This window comes from Pristis pectinata, chromosome 16 (genome assembly GCF_009764475.1).
Source record: "Pristis pectinata isolate sPriPec2 chromosome 16, sPriPec2.1.pri, whole genome shotgun sequence".
NCBI lineage: Eukaryota > Metazoa > Chordata > Chondrichthyes > Rhinopristiformes > Pristidae > Pristis > Pristis pectinata.
The window spans coordinates 33,922,790-33,936,581 of NC_067420.1; the positions used below are offsets into that span (position 1 = coordinate 33,922,790).

The 13,792-nt window shown below is 37.7% G+C and overlaps 2 protein-coding genes across 4 annotated transcripts in view; one reads left to right on the forward strand and one right to left on the reverse strand.

Moving 5' to 3' along the window:
• taf4a (TAF4A RNA polymerase II, TATA box binding protein (TBP)-associated factor) overlaps nt 1-2,470 on the forward strand; it is a 66,161-nt gene extending 63,691 nt beyond the window's left edge. The window contains exon 15 of the mRNA XM_052031224.1: nt 877-2,470. Within this exon, the coding sequence (XP_051887184.1) occupies nt 877-1,041 (165 nt within the window). The 3' untranslated portion in view covers nt 1,042-2,470. The remainder of the gene's footprint in view (nt 1-876) is intronic.
• Nucleotides 2,471-7,218: 4,748 nt separating this feature from the next.
• Nucleotides 7,219-13,792, reverse strand: part of mybl2b (v-myb avian myeloblastosis viral oncogene homolog-like 2b) — a 30,845-nt gene continuing 24,271 nt past the window's right edge. For all 3 annotated transcript variants that reach the window (XM_052031630.1, XM_052031629.1, XM_052031628.1), the window contains 2 exons: nt 12,785-12,925; nt 7,219-12,185 (listed from right to left, as the gene is read on the reverse strand). In XM_052031630.1, the coding sequence (XP_051887590.1) occupies nt 12,060-12,185; nt 12,785-12,925 (267 nt within the window). In that variant the 3' untranslated portion in view covers nt 7,219-12,059. The remainder of the gene's footprint in view (nt 12,186-12,784; nt 12,926-13,792) is intronic.

Genomic DNA, 13,792 nt, shown 5'->3' on the forward strand with positions numbered 1-13,792 from the left:
GTTTACAATCCATCTTGTACAATTGCTTTAATGCCTCTTGTTTCATGGTTTCAAATGAGTTTGAGTGGTAGAAATCGTGAAACAACAACTAAATATGATCTTCCATTAATTGATAAATAGTGGCAGAGCAAGTAATGTGTGACCTGGAACCAACAGTTCAAACCAAAAAACAATCTCAGTTCATTTCATGTGGCATTTGAAGTTTCTCTTTTTCCTAATGCTTCACTAGTGTTTGGTACAACACTCTGGAAATCTGCAGGTCATTGAATATCAATGAAGTGCAGGAACATTTTATGATATTTCCCAATCTGGGACTTTTGACTTCCTAGCTGAGACCAACATACCGCATGGCTTAACTTTTCTATTATTGCGCTAATGGGCAAACTTGATTGGAACTTTTGGTAGTGAAGAATATATAATAAAACTCTGATAATACAGCACCCTCAGGACTTTGGTTCTGGACTGGCAGATTTTCTGGACTGTTGGATGTTATTCCTATTAGTACATCGACACACTTAGAATTCACTTTTTTAAAGGTGTTCCAAGTAGCATTGTAAATTTTCCAGTGAAACAAGTGAATTTCAGAGAGCACAGGAAGCAGGGGAGCGCGGGAACAGGGGCCCCAGTGGGTTTCAAGGGAGCGCGGGAACAGGGGCCCAGTGAGCCATGGGGAAATTTGAACCATCAGATCATCAGAATGTTACTGTATCAGCAAAATGAAGCAAAGAAATTGCAATACAAATTTATCATCAGTTCTGAGGGAAGGAAGTTGCTGGATTTTTAATTGTTGCATTTCAGTCCTTGGTATTACTTGCTAACCTTATCAATTCTTTATTTACTATGGAACACAAGACATTATCTTTTCCTTTGCTTCAGGGACCTGGTACGGGCGGGACACCAGGTGGCTCTGGAGTTGGAACAACCAGACAGTTCACACGACAACGAATAACAAGAGTCAACCTCAGGGACCTCATCTTCTGCTTGGAGAATGAGCGTGAGACAAGCCATTCACTAATGCTATACCGTGCATTCCTTAAATAAACATCCTTGGTTGATTAGTTTTTTTGACCGAGACAACCTTCTGCCATTTCTTTTTCTTTGCATTTTTCTGGGAAAGGAGGGGAGGGGGGAAGAGGAAGAGTTGAAGACCAGCTGGAATTCTGCAAGCAGGAGAATGTTTGGAAGTTCAGCTTTACATTATCTCGTATGTTTTTAAAGTTTTGAATCTTATTTAGAAGAAAAGAATACAGTGAGACCTGTGGATACTTTATTTATAAAATAAAAAAATCTTATCACTTCTCGTCTCCTGACTGAGTGGCCTTCTTGCCAAACAAGCCATATTTAAAAACTGATTCTGATTTCACCAGTGTATAATTTGCCACCTTCTTGGCAGATTCGTAGCAACTTGAAACATTTAAGTATTCTGTTTTCGAATCATTTGACTTAGAAGACTTTGAATGATATCAGTCTGAAGCTAATGACCTTGCATTGTTTTACCTTCAAGGGCATGGAGCAAAAAATCATTTTCATATTTTTCTGATTTTCATCATTTGTTCCTTTTGCTGTATTTTTTCCCCTCACATTAGCCTTTGTAAATGTATGGTTTGTGAAGAGTTAGGAGCGTTTGTTCAGTGATAACTCTACAGTTCTCACCATGTGATTTGCATGTCAGAGGGTTTTCTTCAAAGCCTTCAAGAAGGATTTTTTTGTGAATGTTGTTGGGCATTTGTAAAAAGAAAAATGCTTTTTTTATTTGACACAATACATGATGCCGTAAAGGATTTAAAAAATAACTTTTCTGCATAAATATACACTTGCACTGTGTTGGCTATCTAGCTAATGTAAAACTTTAGTTTAAAGAAATTTAAGAAATGGTGAATTGTGAAAAGGATTGTTACCTGGTATGAATCACGTGTAGAAAACAATTTGCTGGTGTCTATCAGTGAGCTAATAATTTGTACATAATTTTGGCACATAACAAATTGCTATGTAAACCGTAATTATTTTGGTAAAAAGACTGTATGCAAGCAATGGGCCTACTTAATGGTAACCAGAGCAATGTCCCTTCTTTGTATCTATTTTTTTATAAAAAAAATACTAAATTTTTCTTTATATTTTCAGAGGTTATTGTATTAAATGATTGTCTATCAATAGGACATTATGATTGTAAATACTTTTGCTTTCTTTGTGTGTAATTTTATGTTGTTAAAAGAAACATTTAAGATGCTATTAAGCTGATGAGTTGTGTGTGTAAACTGAAAACTAATCAGTATTTTTACCAATGCCTGAAAACTGTTACGCCCTTGGTCTTTTACAAATCCCGTCTTTCCATTTTTCATGTAAATTTTGCACAGTTACTTGTTAATATGTAAATATTTTACTTTCAAAAAAAGGAAGTTTTTAATTACTATTGTTTTATATAGGATTGAAAGAGAATTAACTCCTTTATTAAAACAATGAATTTATCTGTATTTTGCTTACTGTCTTTCCTTAACCTTTTAAAATTGGGAGGCATGAAGAAAAAATATGCCAGAAGCTGAAATCTTTTGCCTCAGTTTAAAAAGAGTGAAAACAGGATAGGGGTTCAGCCTTAGCATCTCGCATCATTTAAGGGATTTTCTGTGGCCTTGCCAAGTAAGTAAAGGCCATTTCTTTGTGGATTTTGTACGTACTTAGTCTTAAATTAGGAAAAAAAGATCAGCAGCCCAGTACTTTTTTCTCATATTTAGCCCAAAGCCAGTATTGAAAAGGGGACAAAAGGAATTTGGTCATTAATCTTTCTAACAAACTCTCACTGTGTGGATAGGCCAGTACATAATTAGACTATCTCATTATATTAGAACTGCAGCAAAATTACATTGTTATTTCACTTGGAGGGAATTTTATACAGCCAGTAATTATGTCTTGGTGATTCCAATTTTCTGTACAGTTTATCCAACCAACAATCTGATCTTTGTTTTAGACAGCCAGGTTTTCTTCACAGAATCTAAAGCAAATTGGAACAATCCAAACCCAAAATAAGGCATTTTTACCAAAAACTAAGTATTCAAGTAAAATCCAGTTTCAAAAATGGATTGTAAACTCCATGGACAAATAAAGATGCAGCCGAGTAAATTCTGAATATTTATAACAAAGCATCTTGAGGCAAATTATGTAGTTTGAGCTATTTTTAATGACAAAATTGGAAACACCATTTCTGTACTTGGATTGTTTTTCACCTTCAATCTCAATACAGCCATTCTATAGCAATAACAGTTTATAGCTTTAAGACATGTTCCTATCTTTGACAGCTAGCCAGCTATTTGCCTCCCTAATATGTATCATCTGCACTGAATCATGGTGATTAATTGCAAGATCAGTGGGATTTAGAGCATTTAGTGAGCCGGATTTTTAAAATACCTGGATTTAATTATCTAGTTTGGAAATTCCACATCTCATGATTTAAACTGTTGATCTGGAGATGCACGTTGAAATTCCACCAAGGAATTTAAATTTGGTTAATTAAATATTGGGGGTGGGGAAGAAGAAAATAAGAATTTCAGTAATGGTGACCTTGCAGCTATCAGGCTTCTGCCAAAACCTATCCATTGGCCATGAGGGAAGGGACTTTGCCTCCTTGTTTTTAAGGAAGAACAGATCCACAGCATGACCGTTCTGCTGACCAAACTGTAGCAAATGGCTCTCACCACCACTATGTTCTCACTGCAATTAAGGATGGTGACACCCACCCTGTGTGAATGAACCTTTAAAATACTCTTAGGTTGCCTTCAAGAACCTCAGTGTTCTCTTGTGCCAAACCCTCCTTTCCCCTTAACTTGCAGCTCTAATATTCCAAGATTGTTCCAGACTTCAGTACTGCACGTATACTGCCAGCAGTAAGTCCAGGACGGACTGAGCAATGGGCACCGGCACTCCAGTCACCCCAGCATTGGACCCTGAATTTGCTGGGACTCTACACTCCAACGCCAGCCAAACCTGCTACAGAATTGGAGTTCCCCAGTCACCTGAATGGAGATCCTTCACCAGCAGATTAGGAAGGGTAAGTTATTTATTAAATTTTGCTTTTAATTAATTCCTACTGTTTTCATTCACTTTTAATCATTTTTAAAATTATTTAATTAATTCCATTGGATCAGCAATGTATGTGTGAAAGCCTTTGCAGCCTGGATTTCTGGGGGGGGGGGGGGGGGGGGGGGTCAGGAATCCACCAGCTAAGACCAAGGCACAATTGAGGTCTCTGTAAACCTTGCCACCCAACTCTCAGAACTGGAAATCAGTGCACCCAGCCCAGGGAAGTGCAAGCAGGTAGTGGCTTGCAGTAGCAAGCTGAATCCAAGTCAATTTGGCCAAATGCTTATTGTTCAAACCATCAAATAAAACATTATAAAGAACAGTTTCAGTAATATTAGTCCTTGATATGCCCATTAGTGAGAGTTTGGCTATAGGCCCCATCTGGAATCTTTCTAATAAATTTATCTATAAATGTGAATACATCAAACCATTGTCTATATTGTTACGGACTCAGTGAAAGTCCCTTTAAGATAGAGAGTGTGTGTGTATGTGTGTGTGGGGCGTGCTTACGTCAATAGAAGATAAAGGACGTAATGACGTTGTTGGAGAAGAAGGCAGAAGAAAAAAGAGAGAGAGAGAGAAGGGAGAGAGACACCAGCCTGCTTGTTTTTCTCTATCGATGGATGAGAAACAATAACTGTGTTTGCCACTGAAATCCATGTATGGAAGTTGGAAGTAATCCGGTGGAGTTCACTTTGTTGCTGACCTGTAGAAGGAAACAGGTATTTGTGTGTGGACGACCACGGTTCGGATGCTTTTCGGGGTGAGGAAGTCACTACCGAGTAAACACTGAAGTGTCGTTTGGGTTCCATCGTGGAACATTTGGATTTCGTATGTACTCTCTCTATGTTTTTCTACATCTACATCTTATCTTCAGACAACGGTGGTTGTTGAAGAAGCCCTTGCTCATGTTTCACCTTATGGCTTGCGGAACTGAACTTTAAGAACCATTCCGGAACTGGGAGTTTTGGACTTTGTCACACACACACATGAAGAGTTTAGTTTTGGGGTTAACGTTCGAGGTTTAACATTCTTGAATTCTAACATACTAACATTTTTACTTTTATTTTACGTATTATCAATAGTAGTGATTTATAAAATAGTTTTTAACACTGAATCATGCTCAGTGTGTTTCTTTTGTTGCTGGTTCATGACAATATAAATACTGTGATCAATTTCTAGACAATGTGTCAAGTGGCTCTGTTTGCATTGATGTAATGGAGAACAGCCAAAGTCGAGCTTATTGTCACATGCACAAGGACGTTATGCACAGGAGCAATGAAAAGCTTACCTGCAGCAGCATCACAGACATGTAGCATCATACAAACAGCATTCACAAGAAAAGTATAAATTATACACAATTTTCACAAGAAAAAAAACAATTAGAACAAAGAAGAAAAAAAAAGTCCATTTTAGTGCAAAGTAATCAGAGTACTCAGTGTTGCTAAAGTGTAGTGGTGATTGGAGTTTGGCCAGTTGGTTCAAGAACTGAATGGTTGACGGGAAATAGCTGTTCCTGAACCGAGTGATGTGGGACTTCAGGCTTCTGTACCTCCTGCCCGATGGTAGCTGTGAAAAGATGGCATGATCCGAATCTTTGATGATAGATATTGCCGTCTTGAGGCAGCACCTCCTGTAGATACTACCGATGGTGGGGAGGAGGGATGTGCCCGTGATGTATTGGGCTGAGTCCACTGCTCCCCGCAGTCCTAGTTTACACAGCTGCACCTTGTGATTTCAAATGCTATAATTGCTTGCTCGCTTCAATGGAAATAGTTTGTTAGTTAATATAATTTCCTTTAAGGTATTTAAATGTTTTGGCATGTTTATTGTGTTATAATGTTTTAAGAACTTTAAGGCATATTTATGTTTACTTGGGAGTTGCACTGGGTAGAAAGGAGAGAGCAGCCCGTTCTTTTGTTAACTGCCGGAAGTCATGCCCCATCTTTCACCAATAATGAAGTTAAGGTATTTGAAAAAGGAGAAAATTGCATGGCTTTGGGAATTAATGGGAAAGCAGAGTTAAATGTAGGGCCCCAGTAGACTGACTTTTTTTTTAAATGCTGCATTACTCACACTTGGAAATTTTTTTGCTCCGTTTTTGTTCCCAACAGATTTCAAAATGGGGCAGAGGGGAATAACCAGGTTGATAACAAAAACATGGGGACAGATTATTTATAGAACAGATTTTCACCAGGCATGATTGAGGTTCTTAAAATGATGAGGGATTCAGTTCTGTTATTTGGAAACTGAGTAGAAATCTGAATTGCTAGCAAGAAATACTGAGCCATGCAGGTATCCATGGAGAGAGATGAACTTAAATTCCAATCCATTACTCTCAGAATCATACAGCACAGAAGAGGGGCCCTTTCAGCCCACCTCATCCACAATTCCTGTCTACACTAAGCCCATTTGCTTGTATTAGGCCCATCCAATGTGTAAGTCTCCAACTTGATAGATTATTAAAGTCCAATGGTAATAAATTCTGCCTAATTCTTGCCAATGCAAGTTTCACAGAGGCAGAGTATTAATTGAACCTAGTATGTTTGCTGAGGTATGCATATTTCTAGTCTTCCAATCACTCTTAAAATTCATCTTTACACTTTTACAGAGCTGATCCCTTAAGAGCAACATTTCAGTCTATATGTTGCCACAATAGATAGATTTTCGTGAAAGGTGTAAATGATTACCCTGTAGATCATACACTAGGTGATTAAAATGAATGGTAATATGTTAGTTGAAGCAAAATCTGTGATGCACTGTGTATAATATTTTTGAACATATGAAAATAGGTGACTCAAAAATACCCTGCTCTATTTGAATTTCATTTAAAAGTATCACAGACCAATTTGGCTAATGCAGCTTGCATTCCACATACTATTTAAATAGCTTACAGTGTTCCTTGTGATGATCGAAGCCCAAGCTCTTAAATCAACCAGACTCTTCCAATGTGTTATAAAATACAGCAAACTCTGCTTTCCTTGTATATTCAAGAGTGAATCTCACCACTTTGTCTCCCAAAAACTTAGCACCATTATGAAATGTTAAAGAGAAAATTATACATTACACACCATTTCATAACATTAGTGACTGCTGTAAGCAGTTGTATTTTTAATGTTAAGTCAATTGATTTTCTTCTGTCATGTCTTTACTGCAATTATTAAAGTTCCCACTATATTTTAGCTTGCACAAAAGAAAAGCAAATATCTTTATAAAATTAACTTATTGCAGAATGAAAATAATTATTTTACAATTTACAACAAAAAAATGCTGCAAGTTCAAAACAATAACACATGATGCTGGAAGCACTCAGCAGGTAAAGCAGAGTAGGGAGAGAAACACTGTCAAAACCCCTTCCTCAGAACTGGGAAAGTGAGAAGACAAGTGTTCTAGGTTGCAGAAAGATGGAGAGAACAGAAGAAATGCTTGTGATAGGATGCAGACCAATTACTTAAAAAAAAGTGGGATACTTTTTTAAACCGATGAGTTTGTACCATTGTTATATTCTGTCAATGGGAGTATGTTACAAGTATGGTGTTACAGTTCTGAGTTTCAAAGAAGTCATGGATGTACAACATGGAAACAAGCCTTTGGTTCACCACATCCACACCATCAAGCACCCAGTTTTACCCAACTCATTTTCCATAAATGGACTACCATGTTTATCAGTACTAAGTTTTTATTTAGGATACAAGTTTGCTATTTCTACAAGATCACAATGTAGTCAAGTTCTTACCATAGAACAGTAGAGCTCAAGAATAGGCCCTTCGGCCCACAGTGTCTGAGCTGATCATGATGCCAGTTTAAACTAATTTGCCCTTCATGTTCATGTGCCTGTCTAAATGGTTCTTAAATGTTGTTATCATATCTGCTTTCACCACCTCCCTGGTAGTGTTCCAGCCACCCAAAATACCTACCTCACAAATCTACTTTAGAATTTCCCGCTCCCCTCTCACCTTACATCTATGCCCTCTAGTGTTTGACATTTCCACCCTGTGGAAAAAGACCATCTACCCTATCTAGGACTCTCATTATTTTATAATCTTCTATCAGGTCATCCCTCAGCCTCCAACATCCCACAGAAAACAACCCAAGTTTGTCCAATCTCTCCTTATAGCTCTCTAATCCAGGCAACGTCTTAGTGAACTTCCTCTGCACCCTCTCCAAAGTCTCCACACCCTTCCTGTGATGCAGTGACCAGAACTGCACACAATACTCCAAATGCGGCGGCCTAACCAAAGTTTTACACAGCTGCCAACATGACTTCCTGACATTGATACCCATCACCCTGACCAATTAAGGCAAGTATGCTGTATGCCACCTTTACCATCCTATCTAATTGTGTTGTCACCTTCAGGGAGCTATGGACTTGCACCCCAAAATCCCTCTGTACATCACTGCTGCCATTTACTGCATTATTATACATGCATACATTCCTCGTACATTTTGACCTCCCAAAATGCAACGCCTCACATTGATCCAGATTATACTCTGTTATTTCCAACTGATCTATATCCTCCTATATCCTTTGACCAATTTTCATCTGGCAAACTTACTAATCAGCCCACCTACATCTTGTATTGCAGAATGGCACCAACAGAAGTCCCTGCATTGGTCCCTGCAAAACACCACTGGTCACAGATCTCCAGTCAGAATAACACCCCTCCATCACTACCCTCTGGTTTTTATGGCCAACCCAATCAACCAAGTCTCCATGGATCCTATATGCCTTAATCTTCAGCCTAACATTAGTAAAGCTTTTGACAAAGTCCCTCATGTCCACGTAGACAACATCCACTGCCCTACCCTCATTAAACATCTTCATCACCTCCTCAAAAGAACTCAAGACATGATCTCCCCTGCACAAAGCCATGCTGACTATCCTCAATGAATTTCCAGATGCAAATAAGAATCCCTAAGAATTTTCTCCAATAATTTCCCTGCTACTGATGCAAGGCTCACAAGCTTTTAGTTTCTTGGTTTGTCCCCACCGCTATTCTTAAACAAAGGAACAATAATTGGCTGTTTTCCAGTCCTCTGGAACCTCACCAGTCGGTAAAAAGGATATAAAGATCTCTGTCAAGGCCTCAGCAATCTGCTTTCCTGCCTCTCAATAACCTGGGATAGATCCCATCAGGCCCCGGGGACTTATCCACCTTAAATGTCCTTCAAAAGGCCCAACACCCCCTCCTCAGTATCAACAGGCACCTCACTATTGTCCACGTCCTTCTCCTCACTGAATACCGATGCAAAGTACTCATTTAGTATCTCGCCTACTTCTACTTGCTCCAGGCATAAACTCCCTCCTTTGTCCTCGAGTGGCCCTACCCTCTCCTTAGCTAACCTCTTGTTTATAATACAGGTATAAAATGCCTTGGGATTCTCCTTAATCCAACTCGCCACGGACATTTCATGGCCCCTTTTAGCCCTCTTGATTCCTCATTTAAATTCTTTCAACAAATGATTCCATTTGTTCAATGTATTTAACAATTACTTGTAAAGGATTTTCTTTTAAAATAAATTTGCATTGAGTCAAATTCACAGCACAAAAAAATTAAATATTTTTAACTGTGAGTCACTATTGCGATTGGTTGTGTAGCATTTTGAGACCTCAATATAAAATAAGACACTAATAAAAACATGTTCTTTAAATCACATTTATAAACTTGTTGTAACCACAGATTGTAAAACAATATTCCTGTGTCAATGACTGATATCCATATCTAGCTGCATAATCATATTTTAGATAGAATATTCAATGGGAAGTGCCTTCCCTTACTATTCAAGTGCTTGTAACATTTAATTCCCGAGTTCAGAATCATTACAAGATGTTACTCTGGAGCTGGAACAGCTTGTATGATTTTGGTCTGTGTAAATAGTTAATAATAAAAAATTCCAGTCTTAAGATACCCAAGCCATTAGGTAAACACACAAAGGATTCAACTTAAAGATGGAAGCTCTGTCTGCATAAGGGAAATAATGTGATATGAAATACATTGCTCAAATCACAGTTCATTCAGTCTTTGTTCTGGAATCTAAACTCTGACAATTTAGTAGTTGCAGCATCACCTATGTACACAGCCAGAAAATCTGCTTCCTGCAAAAGTCTTGTGATATAACTTACTGAAAGAGATAATCTACAAAAGGTATTGTAGTCTCTTGTGGCCAGATATTATTTTTAGCATGCTGATTTAGTAACTACTAGGTGCATCATTTGCCTGAGTATTAGTTGGTCTTCATTTTAAAAACATATCTTTAGCCTCTTCTTTGTCTGGCAGATGTTATTTCTCATGTTCCACAAATACTAGGAGAGCATGGTAGGCAATGCACGTCAGATCCAATGACTACAGTGAAACTAGAAGCCACTTACACAAAAAAAGTCCAGCCATGCCAGCAAAGACAACACACAAAGGCACAAATTTTAGGTGAAATCACACTGAGAATTCTTATAGAAATCACCCTTAAGCCAGGGTCATTGTAAAAAGCCCAGACTTTAATGATGCTTTTAACTTCATACTCTGTCCATTATCTTCAACTATTCAAATCTAAACAATCAGGGCAATTCTTTCAGAGTGGTGGGCGTGTGGAATGCACTGCTGGCAGAGGTTGTAGGGGCAGATCCATTAGGAACATTTAAGAGACTCTTAGATAGACACATGAATGATAAAGAAATGGAGGGCTATGTGGGAGGGGTCATGTAGATATTAGAGCAGGATAAAATATTGACACAACATCATGGGCTGAAGGGCCTGTACTGTGCTGTAATGTTCTATGTTCCTTGTAAAGTTGTGATATCAATCAAGCAAAAAAAAAGCCATGTTCCAAGGTGGCTATAAAACCACCGCTCAAGATGCAGAATCAAAAACAGTTCCACTCCGCCCTCACCACGTGGAGCACAAACACCACCATGGAGGAGTTGAGGAAAACAGAACAAAACTTTTACACAAAAGGGCACTGCATGGCTACTGGAAATAAAGAAAATTAAAACAGATGGACTCTTAAATCCCATTGGGATGTTGGCATATTTATGGTTAAGTAAAGCAATGAATATGGGGAGCGTCTGTATGAATCCTGAATTGATTTTAATGGCTGTTGCTCTGTATTAATTTCTTATTTATAAATCATAAAACACTATACACAGTTAATTCTGGAACGGTTCCTGGAACAGAACCTTTCAGAAAGATTCTGTTAGTTGTAAAAACTGCTTTGTTAACATTAAAAAAGCAACAAATGGAAGTTGATAGATATCTACATCTTTGTTATTTGAAAAATCATCACGCATAACAAACCTGGAAGGGTAGGTCAGTGACAATAAAAGCTACACTTTGTAAAAGGACAATTAAGATAATTTGTAAAAAGATTTAGAACTCAAGTGCGAGTTTATATAAGCATAGTACAACTTCTATGCTTTAACACTGCAATGACGAAAAAAATCAGCTATAAAGATGCACACCTTAGCATGAAGGGTTCTGAAATAAGAAATATTATGGAGGGATAACTTCTCAATTCACATTACTATCAGAGAGATGTTCAGCATTTTTAAGTTTGTTCTGATGATAAAATCTTCTGTAAGCAGTCAAGACAATGCACCCTGGAAACAAAGCTGCAACGACCAGCATTAAACCCATCTCAGTCACAACACCACACACACATTATCCTGCACAGTGATTGCTCAGTACTGAAGTCTTCTGGTGAAAGGAGAGTTTGAAGCTAACATTAAATTGTTAATGCAAGATTCTTTTGTTGAAAAGAAGTGTATAAATTTCAAATCATGCTCTTATATTCTGGAACTTACAAACTGATGATATGGAATAGTTGTTTTATGAAATCATCAGTCATTGGAACAATCTCTTTCCTCTACAGGAATAACAAACCACCACTGGAACTTAATGTTTCATGGATGCATTTAAAACATTTTGATAGCTAGCATTCCACCAGATAATCCTTTTGACTAGAATTGTTAGTGCATTAGAGTATTCCGTACAGCATTATAAAATCAAAGTCCTGGAGGTGTGTGTGGATTTGAAGGCATTTAAATACTTCCTGGCTTTCTCAGTCATTATTAGTTGATCCTTTGTTCTTCCACAGGCCACTGCTTCCCAAGCACTAGTCATCTGCAAACATTAAGAGGGCAAACAGATTAGAGATTGCAAATAAGTTTTGTTATTCTAAAGATCCAATATAGTTACACCTCCTGCTAAAAATTAGCCAGAGTTAAATTTTGAACAATGAACTCTGGTGAATAGGCAGACTACAATATTTGGATTTGGTCAATAAAATCTTTCATTTGTTTCATGTACATGTATAAAGTTGCAAATCTGATTAATCTTGATTGCTATAATTTGAGGACAATTCCTTGTGACTGAAATTTCAGAAAAGACAACAGTACTGGCACAGGAGTTGGAGCTGGCTAAAAAACAAATCATATTGAATGCTGCTCATAATAATCACGAGTCCACTTAAAGTAGAATGCTTCAGTCATCTGGTTAAACCAGCAAATTTAGGATGAAACAAAATATGCTACATAAAAAAAGGCAAAAAAAAAATCAAAGGTGCTTATGGGGATTAAAACCCATGGAGAAAAACAGCAAGTCAAAAGGATCCTGTTAAATTACCCACACCACACTTTATAATAATGGAAATTTAGCTGTCAGTTTCTGCCACTTCTAAAAACACAACTAAAGACATACTTCCAATTAATAAAACCACTTACCCATTTTGGTGTTTCTAGATTATAACGTTTGGAAGAAAAACTAGTCTCCTTATTGGGTATAATAAAACCTCTGTCCAGAGTATCATCCTTTTTACTAGAAGAGTTGTTCAAAGTTCTTGATAAGAAGTCTTCTGTTTGCTTCTATGAGAAACAAGTGCATCATAAATCTGGTGTTGGAAAATGTTTTCAATTTGGAAACTCTAATTTAGCTACCAAAATTCAACTGAGACCCAGAAATCATTCTATTACAATGGTTAAGCACTAAGTGTGCGAAAATCAAAACAAAAAGGACTGCACAATTTGAACCTCCAAGCCTACTGCACCATTCAATAAAATCATGACCAACTTTCTGCCGTAACTCCATCTTTGCAAGTTATGGGGGTCGAGGGATACAAGGATGATGTCCAAAAATCCATCAGTTCTGTCTCATCAATGATTCAGCTGAAAACAAGTCTAGTCGTTTTCAAAAGAATCTCCCTAAATGAGGAATCATTTGAAAAGTTTCTCCATCCCCCTTTTATTTTTAAAAGCCCATCTACAACCCTAATTATTTGGTCTTTCAAGACACTGGTCCCAGCCAGTCCCTTCAGAAAAGTTCTCTTTTCTTCCTGGCGCTTGTCCCATAGAAGTGAAACCTGTACTTCCTACACGTGGCTGGGGGGGGGAAAAAAATCAAGGCTTGCTTAAAATCTCTGATTAGGCCAAGAATTGATATGTAGAGAAAAGCTTGCAAGAGGTTCCATGATGAATACTGGAGCTCGGAGTTGAAGATTTTCATTTCATTGTTTCTCCCACCCACCAGAGAAAGGAATAACCATCCACCTATTTTTATTCTGACAATAGTATTAAGTCACTTAGTGGTCTGAATAATTGATCAATTGAGTGCTAACTGGCCAAACATCAAATCTCAAGAGCAAACTTCCTTTGTCCCCCATTCTCAAATCTGTTGTGCAACTGCTTAGAAGAGGACTAAAATAGTACAAGCAACACTATTACTTTAACCAGTTA